Source organism: Bubalus kerabau, chromosome 1 (genome assembly GCF_029407905.1).
Source record: "Bubalus kerabau isolate K-KA32 ecotype Philippines breed swamp buffalo chromosome 1, PCC_UOA_SB_1v2, whole genome shotgun sequence".
Classification (NCBI taxonomy): domain Eukaryota; kingdom Metazoa; phylum Chordata; class Mammalia; order Artiodactyla; family Bovidae; genus Bubalus; species Bubalus kerabau.
In genome coordinates, this window is record NC_073624.1 from 228,210,118 (window position 1) to 228,224,111 (window position 13,994).

The 13,994-nt window shown below is 38.1% G+C and overlaps 1 protein-coding gene across 16 annotated transcripts in view; it reads left to right on the forward strand.

The window, feature by feature from the left end:
* Positions 1-13,994, forward strand: part of SPINK5 (serine peptidase inhibitor Kazal type 5) — a 268,353-nt gene that overhangs the window by 216,330 nt on the left and 38,029 nt on the right. For all 16 annotated transcript variants that reach the window (XM_055557751.1, XM_055557713.1, XM_055557706.1 and 13 more), the window contains 5 exons: positions 404-485; positions 825-952; positions 3,728-3,776; positions 10,165-10,292; positions 11,874-11,961. In XM_055557751.1, the coding sequence (XP_055413726.1) occupies positions 404-485; positions 825-952; positions 3,728-3,776; positions 10,165-10,292; positions 11,874-11,961 (475 nt within the window). The remainder of the gene's footprint in view (positions 1-403; positions 486-824; positions 953-3,727; positions 3,777-10,164; positions 10,293-11,873; positions 11,962-13,994) is intronic.

Consider the following 13,994-nt stretch of genomic DNA (forward strand, 5'->3'; position numbering starts at 1 on the left):
GGGAGGGTTCTGCCCTTTCTGCTTCATCTCTCTCTTTGGGAGCTTGTTTCTCTTTCTTAAATTGTGTCTGTTCTTGTCAATGGCGTTTGTATGTGTGTGTGTGGCACATTTTAGCACAATGTTGTAAGAATCCAAGAATGATTCTTGCATATCACTTGCTGGTTGAGTTCCCATGGGAGTGTAAATGATCTGAAACAAGGATAACACCCTTGTGGAGTGGGATATGAAATCATCAGAAATCATGTGACAGATCACTAGCAAACATACCAATATGCCCAAGAGTGCATACATAGTTCATAATTTATATCAACTGTAATAATCAAATATTTGAGTACTTTAGATCACTTTAAATCTGGATAGTCTAGAATTCTTACTCATTTCTCTTTAAATGACTCTCTTTTAGCCAAGCAGAAGAAAAAGAAAAGAAAAAGAAGGAAGGTGAATCAAGAAATAAAAGACAAACTGAGACCACACCTTCCTTTGAGGTAAGAGGACCTTCTGCAACAAGTCAGAGGCATATGGACCTGGGATCCATAGGTGGCATTCAGGGCACCCATAAATTCTTTAAAACCGTATGAAACACGAATACAGTTTGTGTTTGTGTATTTGTTTATATGTGTGCATGCACACATGTGCATAGATAACTGTTTCTAGGTTGAGGGTCTATAACTTCCATCATTTAAAATTGCTTGTGTCCTCAAAGTTATTCTAAAATTTACCAACTGATGAACCCAATTTGAGAAAAAAAGTCTAAACTTCAGGATTTTTTGCAATCTGATCCAACTTGTGTTCAACAGCTCAGACTTCCCTCCTTGATTTCACAGGAGCTGTGCAGCGAATACCGCAAATCCAGGAAGAATGGACAGCTTCTCTGTACTCGAGAGAACGATCCCGTCCAGGGCCCAGATGGGAAGATGCATGGCAACACCTGCTCCATGTGCGAGGCCTTCTTGTGAGTAGAGCCCAGGGCTTCTGAGGCTTGGGGGCAGGGAACTGCTAAGGGAAGTTTTCAAATAATTGTGAATAACACATTTTCCACTTAGGCATAGCTAGCCTTTTTTTCTGTGTCACATTTAAATGAACTGAAAAACAAAAACAAAACAAATCCAAAACTGAAAAACAAATGGAGAATTTTTAGATGATAACTTCTGTGATGCAAAGAATACATAATTATTTCAGGACATTTCAGAAAGAACTTTTTTTCAGAGCAGAGACTACTCTGTGAAAACCACACTAAATGCTTTTAGTTTTATGAAGGATTATTAACTGAGAGAGGAAATACATGAGATTATATACATTGATATCATTATGGAATACAGCGGATTTTAGGAATTTTTTGTTTTGGTTCACTATTTTTCTTTCTACTCATTCTGTGTGACTGCAAGCAACAGGATTAAAACTGATGAGAGATACAGGGAGACAGATTTGGATACAACATGAAGATGAGCTCTGCAATAGTTAGAGAAGGACTGCTTCAGGAATGATGATTTTATTGTGCAGGAGTTCAATACCCCATTTATAGGGACTAAAGTATGACTCTATTCTCAATAGACAACGTGGTATGTCCTCTTAAACCGGAGTCAATGATTTTCCTTAAGTCTTTTGCTCTTTGTCCCAAGGGATACTCTATTTTCTATATGCCTAGAATTTCTGAAGGAGAAGGCAATGGCAACCCACTCCAGTACTCTTGCCTGGAAAATCCCATGGATGGAGGAGCCTGGTAGGCTGCAGTCCATGGGGTCGCTAACAGTCAGACACGACTGAGCGACTTCACTTTCACTTTACACTTTCATGCATTGGAGAAGGAAATGGCAACCCACTCCGGTGTTCTTGCCTAGAGAATCCCAGGGATGGGGGAGCCTGGTGGGCTGCTGTTTATGGGGTCGCACAGAGTCGGACATGACTAAAGCAACTTGGCAGCAGCCACAGAATTTCTGAAAGGACTCAGTCATTCCATCTCCCCTAGCTGAGAGCAATATAACCCAGGAGATTTGTCCCATAGTGTGAGAGAGCCATGGAAACATTAAAAAAATCTGTTACATGGAAATCATGACAATGACCATATAATTATCATAACCAACATTTATTGAATGCATATAATCAGCATATACTTGTTGAGGGCTTTGCTGCCCAGTCTCATTTAATCTTTACAACAACCGTATGTAATGGGTTTGGTATTATCACAAGTTATAGATGAAAAAAAATTAAGGCCCAGAGAAGATGAGGATGATATAAATTTTGGCACAGGAAAAATGAAGAAAATGATAAGATTTCTCATTGTTTTGGTAGTAACATTTACATGTATTTAGGCTTATTTCAGTCTATTCTTGATATTAATCTTTCAGAGATGAGGAAGTAAGACTGCCACCTAATGGTCATCTCTGCTCTTTCCTCTAACTACATTATGAAAGGGAAATATGTTACATCTTACAGACAATTTACACTCATCATAGTAAAGTTTGGATCAGTTTTCAAATAATGAAGTTTAAGAAACTCCACAATTTTGGAGCTATTTTAGTTAGTTTCTTCCATCAATGTAAAAATTCTTTATTCAATTAAAGTTTTATTATCTCATATTTTAAGGATATGTTAGCAAAGGCTATTGCCTTTCTTAAGAATCATGCTTTCCTCCATAGTCATTTCTTGCACACTTTAATAGCATATACAAATAGAGTTCTCAACTTTTTAAGTTTTAATTTGATCAATAAGAATTTATGCTGATTGTAACATATAAAATTATTTTTGTCTCTATATGATTGAATTATCTGCATTATAGATCAAATTATGCTCTAGACTGAGCATATTAAACTCAGTTTGCAACACTGTTACTTTTCCAAAAGGGCTAAAAGCTGTTACTCTCATTTAAACATATGCCTGTTCTTGGAGAGTTAATTTTCAATAATGCTGATAATGCTGATGATATTGATCACTTTTATCAATCCCTTTATTATATACCAGATACTTATTCTCATTGCTTGGCTATGTATCAACTCATGTAATGCTCACACAGTCCTATGAGAGAAGTATTCTTATTACTTCTCCTATCCTTCCACTCTATCTCCCGCACTTAAAGATGACAAAGACACAGACAGGTTGACACTTTCTGTGTTTCTTGTTCAATTTTGCTGCAGAGTCTTTCTTCTTAATCATCATGCTATACTCCTCCCAGAAGCTAAATATTACCACTTTATAAAGAGTTTTTTTTTGGAGGGGGACTTCCTTGGTGGCTCAGACAGTAAAGAATCTGCCTGCAACGCAGAAGACCCAGGTTCAATCCCTGGGTCTGGAAAATCCCCTGGAGAAGAGAATGGCAACCCACTCCAGCATTACTGCCTGGAGAATTCCATGGACAGAGATGCCCGATGGGCTACAATCCATTGAGTAGCAAAAAGTCGGACATGACTGAGCCACTAACGCCTTGACTTGCATGAAGAGTTTTGTACCTTTTGCAAATGCAAAAGAATCAGCAAGTAATAAAGTCCTATTGCAAGTTATTTGCTGAGAAGCTAAATAAGTTTCCTTGTTAATTAAGTGATTATTTCTTGAATACCATTCTCTTGAGATGAAATAAATCATTCTAATTATTACCCAATAAAATGACACCTACTATAACTGGATCATTGGAGTTGCTTGAGAATAATGAAAGCAACAAATGATCAACCAGTGAGTGTTAAGAATCTACCATATTAAGATTCATTTCTTTTCTCTTTTTTCCTATTTCTTACAGTCAGCAAGAAGACAGAGCAAAAGCAAAGACTAAAAGAGAAGATGCAAAGGTAATTTTCTCACAAGTTCTTATATTATACCCTGACATGATTTCTCTACAATAACACTCTAGGTATCTCATTAGCGTAAATGCTCCCGTTTAATTTTTATGGGACACAGAAAGACAAATACCATATGATATTGCTTGTATGTGGAATCTAAAAAAGGTGGTACAAATAAACCTATTTAAAAACCAGAAATTGAGTCACAGATGTAGAAAACAAATTTAAAGTTACCTAGAGGCAAAGTTGGGAGGGGTGGTAAACTGAGAGATTGGGAGTGACATATACACATTACTATATATAAAAACTGGGATTCCCTGGTGGCTCAAATGGTAAACTGTCTACCCGCAATGAGGACACCTGGGTTCGATCCTTGGGTCGGGAAGATCCCCTGGAGAAGGAAATGGTAACCCACTCCAGTTCTCTTGCTTAGAAAATTCCATGGATGGAGGAGCCTGGAGGCTACAGTTCACTGAGTCGCAAAGAGTTGGACACGACTGAGTGACTTCACTTTCTTTTATAAATAAAATAGATAACTAACAGGAACCTACTGTATAGTACAGGGAACTCTCTCTATATATATAATTTCAGTTCCGTTCGGTCACTCAGTCGTGTCCAACTCTTTGTGACCTCATGGACTGCAGCACACCAGGCTGCCCTATCCATAAAAAACTCCCGGAGTTTACTCAAGCTCATGTCCATTCAGTCAGTGATGTCATCCAACCATCTCATCCTCTTTCGTCCCCTTCTCCTCCTGCCTTCAATCTTTCCCAGCATCAGAGTCTTTTCAAATGAGTCAGTTCTTTGCATCAGGTGGCAAAAGTATTGGAGTTTCAGCTTCTGCGTCAGTCCCTCCAATGAATATTCAGGATTGATTTCCTTTAGGATGGACTGGTTTGATATCATTGCAGTACAAGGGACTCTCAGGAGTCTTCTCCAACACCACAGTTCAAAAACATCAATTCTTCAGCGCTCAGCTTTCTTCACAGTCCAACTCTCACATCCATACATGACCAGTGGAAAAGCAATAGCTTTGACTAGATGGACCTTTGTTGGCAAAGTAATGCCTCTGCTTTTCAATATGCTGTCTAGGTTGGTCATAACTTTTCTTCCAAGGAGCAAGTGCCTTTTAATTTCATGGCTGCAGTCACCATCTGCAGTGATTTTGGAGCCCCCCAAAATAAAGTCTGTCACTGTTTCCACTGTTTCCTAATGTCATAATTCCAGATGTCATGATCTTAGTTTTCTGAATGTTGAGCTTTAAGCCAATTTTTTCACTCTCCTCTTTCACTTTCATCAAGAGGCTCTTAAGTTCTTTGCTTTCTGCCATAAGGGTGGTGTTATCTACATATCTGATATTATTGATATTTCTCCTGGCAATCTTGAATCCAGCTTGTGCTTCATCCAGCCCAGCATTTCACATGATGTACTCTGCATATAAGCAGGGTGACAATATACAGCCTTGATGTACTCCTTTTCCTATCTGGAACCAGTCTCTTGCTTCCTGACCTGCATACATATTTCTCAAGAGTCAGGTCAGGTGGTCTGGTATTCCCATCTCTTTCAGATTTTTCCACAGTTTATTTTGATCAACACAGTCAAAGGCTTTGGCATAGTCAATAAAGCAGAAGTAGATGTTTTTCTGGAACTCCCTTGCTTTTTTGATGATCCAACAGATGTTGGCAATTTGATCTCTGGTTCCTCTGCCTTTTCTAAAACCAGCTTGAACATCTGGAAGTTCACAGTGCATGTACTGTTGAAGCCTGGCTTGGACAATTTTGAGCATTACTTTACTAGCGTGTGAGATGAGAACAATTGTGTGGTAGTTTGAGCATTCTTTGGCATTGCCTTTCTTTAGGATTGGAATGAAAACTGACCTTTTCCAATCCTGTGGCCACTGCTGAGTTTTCCAAATTTGTTGGCATATTGAGTGCAGCACTTTCACAGAATCATCTTTTAGGATTTGAAATAGCTCAACTGGAATTCCATCACCTCCGTTAGCTTTGTTTGTAGTGATGCTTCCTAAGGCCCACTTGACTTTGCATTTCAGGATGTCTGGCTCTAGGTGAGGGATCACACCATTGTGATTATCTGGGTCATGAAGATCTTTTTTGTTTAGTTCTGTGTATTCTTGCCACCTCTTGTTAATATCTTCTGCTTCTTTTAGGTCCATACCATTTCTGTCCTTTATCATACCCACCTTTGCATGAAATGTTCCTTTTGTATCTCTAATTTTCTTCAAGAGATTTCTAGTCTTTCCCATTCTGTTGTTTTCCTCTATTTCTTTGCATTGATCACTGAGGAAGGCTTTCTTATCTCTCTTTGCTATTCTTTGGAACTCTGCATTCAAATGGGTATATCTTTCCTTTTCTGCTTAGCCTTTCGCTTCTCTTCTTTTCACAGCTATTTGTAAGGCCTCCTCAGACAGCCATTTGGCCTTTTTGCATTTCCTTTTCTTGGGGATAGTGTTGATCCCTGCCTCCTGTACAGTGTCACAAACCTCCATCCGTAGTTTTTCAGGCCCTCTATCAGCTCTAATCCCTTGAATCTATTTGTCATTTCCACTGTAAGGGATTTGATTTACATCATACCTGAATGGTCCAGTGGCTTTCCCTAGTTTCTTCATTTTATGTCTGAATTTGGCAATGAGGAGTTCATGATCTGAGTCACAGTCAGCTGACTGAGTCACAGTCAGCTGACTGAGTCACAGTCAGCTGACTGAGTCACAGTCAGCTGACTGAGTCACAGTCAGCTCCCGATCTTGTTCTTGCTGACTGTATAGAGCTTTTCATCTTTGGCTGCAAAGAATATAATCAATATGATTTTTGTATTTTATATATATATATATAATTTTACATTTATATAAATACATAATGTATGTTTTATATATATAAAAAATATATATATATAATTGATTCACTTTGCTGTACACTAACATAACATTGTAAATCAACTATACTTCACCTATCCACATTAGTTCAATTTACAAAACAAAGTGCACGTATAATAAAAGCTACTGGAGGTGATGGAATTCCAGTTGAGCTATTTCAAATCCTGAAAGATGATGCTGTGAAAGTGCTGCACTTGATATGCCAGCAAATTTGGAAAACTCAGCAGTGGCCACAGGATTGGAAAAGGTTAGTTTTCATTCCAATCCCAAAGAAAGGCAATGCCAAAGAATGCTCAAACTACTGCACAATTGCACTCATCTCACACGCTAGTAAAGTAATGCTCAAAATTCTCCAAGCCAGGCTTCAGCAATACATGAACCATGAACTTCCAGATGTTCAAGCTGGTTTTAGAAAAGGCAGAAGAACCAGAGATTAAATTGCCAACATCCACTGGATCATGGAAAAAGGAAGAGAGTTCCAGAAAAACATCTATTTCTGCTTTATTGACTATGCCAAAGCCTTTGACTGTGTTGATCAAAATAAACTGTGGAATATTCTGAAAGAGATGGGAATACCAGACCACCAGACCTGCCTCTTGAGAAACCTGTATGCAGGTCAGGAAGCAACAGGTAGAACTGGACATGGAACAACAGATTGGTTCCAAATAGGAAAAGGAGTGTCTTAAGGCTATATATTGTCACCCTGCTTATTTAACTTATATGCAAAGTACATCATGAGAAACCCTGGGCTGGAAGAAGCACAAGCTGGATTCAAGATTGCTGGGAGAAATATCAATAACCTCAGATAAGCCGATGATACCACCCTTATGGCAGAAAGTGAAGAGGAACTAAAAAGCTTCTTGATGAAAGTGAAAGAGGAGAGTGAAAAAGTTGGCTTAAAGCTCAACATTCAGAAAACAAAGATCATGGCATCTGGTCCCATCACTTCATGGCAAATAGATGGGGAAACAGTGGAAACAGTGTCAGACTTTATTCTTTTGGGCTCCAAAATCATGGCAGATGGTGACTGCAGCCATGAAATTAAAAGACGCTTACTCCTTGGAAGGAAAGTTATGACCAACCTAGATGGCATATTCAAAAGCAGAGACATTACTTTGCCAACAAAGTTCCATCTAGTCAAGGCTATGGTTTTTCCTGTGGTCATGTATGGATGTGAGAATTGGACTGAAGAAAGCTGAGTGCCGAAGAATTGATGCTTTTGAACTGTGGTGTTGGAGAAGACTCTTGAGAGTCCCTTGGACTGCAAGGAGATCCAACCAGTCCATTCTAAAGGAGATCAGTCCTCAGTGTTCTTTGGAAGGACTGATGCTAAAGCTGAAACTCCAATACTTTGGCCACCTGATGTGAAGAGTTGACTCACTGGAAAAGACCCTGATGCTGGGAGGGATTGGGGGCAGGAGGAGAAGGGGACGACAGAGGATGAGATGGCTGGATGGCATCACGAACTTGATGGACATGAGTTGGGGTGAACTCCAGGAGTTGGTGATGGACAGGGAGGCCTGGCATGCTGCAATTCATGGGGTCGTAAAGAGTCGGACACGACTGAGTGACTGAACTGAATCATATTTGATCTTTGTCAGGATCCAGCTATGGATGAATACTCATATTCCCACCTTCAAATATGATTATTAAGTAATCCTTTGACTCTTTATTTTAAACCTACATCACATGATTTTATAATTGTACATTTTTACAAGTAGCAGAGCAAACTATGTTGGATTACTCTCAGTTCAGTTCAGTCGCTCAGTCATGTCCAACTCTTTGCGACACCATGGACTGCAGTACACCAGACTTCCCTGTCTATCACTGACTCCCGGAGCTTGCTCAAATGATGTCCACTGAATTGGTGATGTCATCCAATTATTTCAACCTCTGTCATCCCCTTCTCCTTCTGCCTTAAATTTTCCCAGCATCCAGGTCTTTTCCAATGAGTCAATTCTTCACATCAGGTGGCCAAAGTATTGGTGCTTCAGCCTCAGTATCAGTCCTTCCAATGAATATGCAGGGTTGCTTTCCTATAGGATTGACTGGTTGGATCTCCTTGTTGTCCTAGGGACTAACAAGAGTCTTCTCCACCACCACAGTCAAATAGTCTTATAGAAAGTTTATCTTTATTCTAGTTCCTAACAAGAGTTACAAAAGTATAAGCCTAATAATTTTGGAAGGTGGGGGGTGGGGCAGAGTCAACAGAAATTAAAAGTTTTCCTTTATACTGACTAATTTTCTCAATAACTCTTGTTACCTGGAATGATCTTTTTATTAATATTAGTAATTCAGAATTGAAAATTTGTTCTATCCAGAATGTCTGATCAGTTTCTAAAATCCTCTAAGCTTTTTGAATGATCTTAACACATTCCTCCTTCTCTCCACTCCCACTGTTATTCTTCTTGTTTCAAATATGCCTCCTCCAACCCTGGACTCTATCTGTCAAGTAACTCTCAGAAAGATGTTAACCAGTTTCTCCAGCCATTATACTTTCCTATTTGCTCTCCCCAGATCTTTATTTCAGATATGTCTTTATTTCTTAGTTTGAGAATGTTTTTTCTCTTCTTTCTTAGCCTTTTAAAGACAAATGGAGGTCATAATATTCTTTGGGGGCGGGCACATTCATTTAAAAATGTCCAGCTTTACTGAGATATAATTGAATTACAACATTGGGCAAGGTGTATAGCTTGTTGATTTGGTACCTTATAAATTGGAAAATGCTTGCCACCAAAGCCTTGGTGAACAACTCCATCATGTCACATAATTACATTTGTCTTTTGTGTGGAGAACATTTAGTCTCTTAGGAACTTTTACATATATAATACAGTATTGTTTACTATAATCACCATGAACTAGAACTTATAACTGCAAGATTGTATCCTTTGATTACTTTCTCTCTCTCTCTCTCTCTCTCTCTCTCTCTCACACACACACACACACACAGTAAACACCATCTAATTCAGTTTCTGTGAATTTGGCTTTTGGGGATTCCACAGATAAGTGATACTACACAGTACTTGTTTTTCTCTGACTTATTTTACTTAGCATAATACACTCAAGTTTTGTCCAAATTGTTGTAAATGGCAGGATTTCCTTCTTTTTCATGAAGACCTAGTAATATTCTGTTTTTCCAGGAAGCCTCCTCTTCTAGGCCTGTTGAATTTCCTCCCCTTTGATCTTTCCTAGCTTTTATAGACTGTGATGTGCGACACATCATAAACATATATATTTTATTTTGGTCTCCACCAATTTTATCAGCCTTCCTCTGCACCTCTATTGTAAGCACCCTCAAGAAGATGCTGACGTTAAACATTTTCAGATCCACTAAACCGTCAGTACAATTCTGAGTCCATGATAGAAGACTTTTAAATGCTTACTGATTTACTGCTACATGTAATCACTTTTTTTCCCCTTAACTCTGCATTACTTCCTCTTCATAACAGACAGAAGTGTAGGAAGGGTAGAAAACCACTCTGAGAGTGTATTTTCTTCATTTTCTAGGAACTCTGCAGTGAGTTTCGGAACCAGGTGAGGAACGGAATGCTCATATGCACCAGGGAGAATGACCCTGTCCGTGGCCCGGATGGCAAAATACACGGAAACAAGTGTGCCATGTGTGCGAGCCTGTTGTGAGTGTCTAAGCTCTTCTTTCCCCTTCATTCTCTTTATAATTTATCAGCCCTGAATCTCAGTTTCTTCATAAATGTGTAGAATATAGACCATGACTTGAATGCTAGACAATTTTAAAAGCACATGGAAAAGACATTAAGTAACACTGAATCACAGTGACAATGTTATTCTCTATTCAGCTATCTTTCTATCTTCTAGCTAAGGCATGGGAAGAGTCTTAATTTAGTGCAAATATGTTTTTAACACTTGACAATCATCATTTGTAACAAAAAGCAACCAGAAGTTTGATGATCTGGGTGAGAATAAGTGTTTGGTCCCCCACCCCTGACATTTTATGATTCTGTGAGTATACTCAGATGCCAGTTAAAGGAAAACCAGGTAAACAGAAGTCTCTGGGGTCAGTGTGTAAACACATCTAAAATAGCCTAAACAAGAAATGGAATAGAATGGATTGCATTTATCTTTTCAGGGGCATTACCATATGCAGGTGAAATAAATACTCTGATAAATGGCTTACTGTAAGAGAGTAAAATCTGTAAGAGGCAGGCCCCATGATGGATGTTTACTAAAAGTCTTCTTCTTTAGCCATGTCCAGGTCTTCTGGGCCACTGTTTTTCTAAGTGGAGCCAGAGCTCTATTGTGTAGGACAATACAGAGATGGATTATTACCACCTCTGCTTCACCTCCTCTTTAGATTCTCAATCCTCTAGTGAGCCTCACACTAAAATGCTGATAAATATTTAAATAATATTTGTGTAAAGAAGTGCAGAGCTATTGCCCCTTAACTTTCACATGTCGTGGTCTAATCTAAGTATATTCACATAGTTCCTTAGAAGAAAGATTAACAGGGGCAGTCAATAAAAAGTGCCTGAGATTCAAGAAATCAGGGTTCTCCACTTATCTGCTTGATTTGCTAGTACTGTATTAGATGACTATATTAGATGCGACAAATGCTAAGGATTTTTCCAGCTCTGATATGCTATATGTCAGTAGAAAATAACAAGAATGTCAGAATTTTAGGCTCATGATTGACCTCAAAATGTTAGTTGTTGAATCTTCTTGGACTTGAATCATTATTATACTCTAAAACTTCAGTTTCAATTTGAATATTAATTCCATGAAAAAAATTAAAAATTTTAATTCTATATTAAAACATGATTCATTACCATTATGAGCCCCTCATCTGCTATGGTGTCACCCCTTGCTCTCATCATTAATATGGTAATTATTTAGATATAAAAAGCAATTTAAAATTTTTTAAAAAATTAAAAAGAAAATCAAGGCAACTGTGACTTTTTTCCAGATCATTGATTGAAGTCACTGAAAAAAAAAAAAAATACTAGCCAAGGTTCACATACTGATAAAAAAGCATACTAGGTTTATTTTTTTTAAAGGATGATTATAAACTACTGAATTTATCTGTATTATTGGGCAAAGTATTAGCACATCTTGATTGGATAAATTTGTACTGAAGACTGAATCTGACGTTTGGTCTGGAAGATTCTTACTCCTTTTTAAAATACATTACTGAAGAGAATGAGAAATTGCATTTAGCTTGTATCTTCTGTATTTTATTGCAGCAAACTTGAAGAAGTAGAGAAGAAAAATAATGGCAAGGAAGAAAAGGATAAAGCTAGGTCTACGAAAGTTAAGAGAGAAGCAGTGCAGGTAATTGTTTCATGTCATCAGAGCCACATAAACATTCCATTTTCTCTGGGCAAGGCTCCTGCTTCCACTGTCCTCAGTGACTCTGCAAACTGAAGAGCTATATTTGGATCCCCATACTTAAGAAGGTTCCTTCTTCTTTACTCAGCTTATCTATCTCATATCTGATCTAGTGCTTGCGCATTTAAGAAGATAACCACCCTTTCCTCCACTGACCACGTGAATTATAGTAATCGCGGGAAAGATGTATCTGAATGCAAACTAACAGAGGTAGAGTTTAGACTTTTCTCCACATTGTTTTGTATTAGAATATTTAGTTAAAACAAAATCCCAGTTAATTCTCTACGATCTTGAGAAAATTACTTAAAAGCATCTTTAAGCCTCAAGTTTACATTCTATAACATCTCACATGATGATGACAACGATGATGGTCATGGCTATTAATTATGTAGTGGCTACTGTATGACATGTTGCATAACAATTTTGTAACTGATCTTTGTAGTAACCATTCAAGGTATATATTATTATCTGTATTTTTTTTTTTTTAAAAAGGAACTGGAGGCTTAGATAACAAGTTAGGAAATATATATTTAATGACTATATATGTGTGTGTATATATACATACACACACACACACACACACACGGTAACTTGGGAGCTAACAGTTGAACCACATGTTCTGGCTCTGAAGCCTATGATGCTCTTTAGATGTTGCCCCCAACCTCCATGTGTGATATTTCTGAAGGCTGTGCTTCCAGTCTTCATCACTCCTTTCCTTTTTATCTAACTTGGAAGATCTTGTTTCTAACTGTTTTTTCTGCTCTCATCTTTGGTTCCGACTTTGAAGAAAGACTAATTACTTACAAATGTAAGGCAGGTTATTTGTGCCACCCAGTGGCTTCTCCTCTCACTCAGAGTAAGAACCAAGGTCCTTCCAGTGACTGACAGTGCTGTATGGAACCTGACCTCTGTCACCTCTCAGACCCAGTTTCCTGCTCTTCTATCCAGTGCTGTACTGGTCACCTGGTTGCTTCATGGACATGCCAAGCATTGATTCCTGGCTTTCCAGCCTGTAAACTCAAGAACACACTGGGTTAGAGTCCTGGGCTCTGGACTCAGACTGTCAGGGTTCAATACTGGTTCCATCTCCCTACCAGTAGAGTCAGACAGTTAACATCTATGCATTTCATCTCATTTATAAAATAATAATATAGTTATCATTATGTATATTATGTTTATGGAGTCCCCAGAAACCTACCCAAGAATAACAGCATAGCCCTACACACATTAGGTCCTTAGTATTGTACATACAGTGAGCTCTACCTTCTATGTGGCTTTCTTCCTACTCAGTCATGAGTGTTTATTTCCACCAACTGTCAAAATTCTGACCATTTCTCATGACTCAGATTAAGTATTCTCTATTTCTTAAAGATTTTCCCCATTTATTCCATAGATGTAATAGCTCTAATATCTATTATTTCTCAATTATACCGTTTTAAAATTGTAACATATAGATGCATCTATGTATTTTATCCAAAGAAACTAAAACCTGTGTTCTAGTTTTTTTTTTAATGGTTTCTCTGACAAATTACCACAAACTGGGTAGCTTAAAACAGCACACACGTATAATCTTATGATTATTTAGGTTATAATCTGGCATGGATCCCAAGGGGCTAATAAGGCTGGCTTCCTCCCTGGAATCTGTATGAAAGGTCCTTTGCTTTTTCTAGCTTCTGGAGGCTGTTGTTCCTTGATTCCTGGACTTTTTCCATCATCTTCAAAGCTGACAACACTGCATCTCTAATTGTTCTCCCTCTAATTAATTTCAAAGACAGGGTACAAGAGGCCTGTCATTCACATTAGTTTAATTTACAAAACAAAGTGCACATAAATTATCATATTTTCTGTTTGTCATCATCCAGCTATGGAGGAATACCAGTACTCCCATCTGCAGTTACGCTTATTCAGTAATCTTTTGACTATTTTATATCGACTTCACATTATTTTATAATTTTACAATTTACAAGTAGCACAGC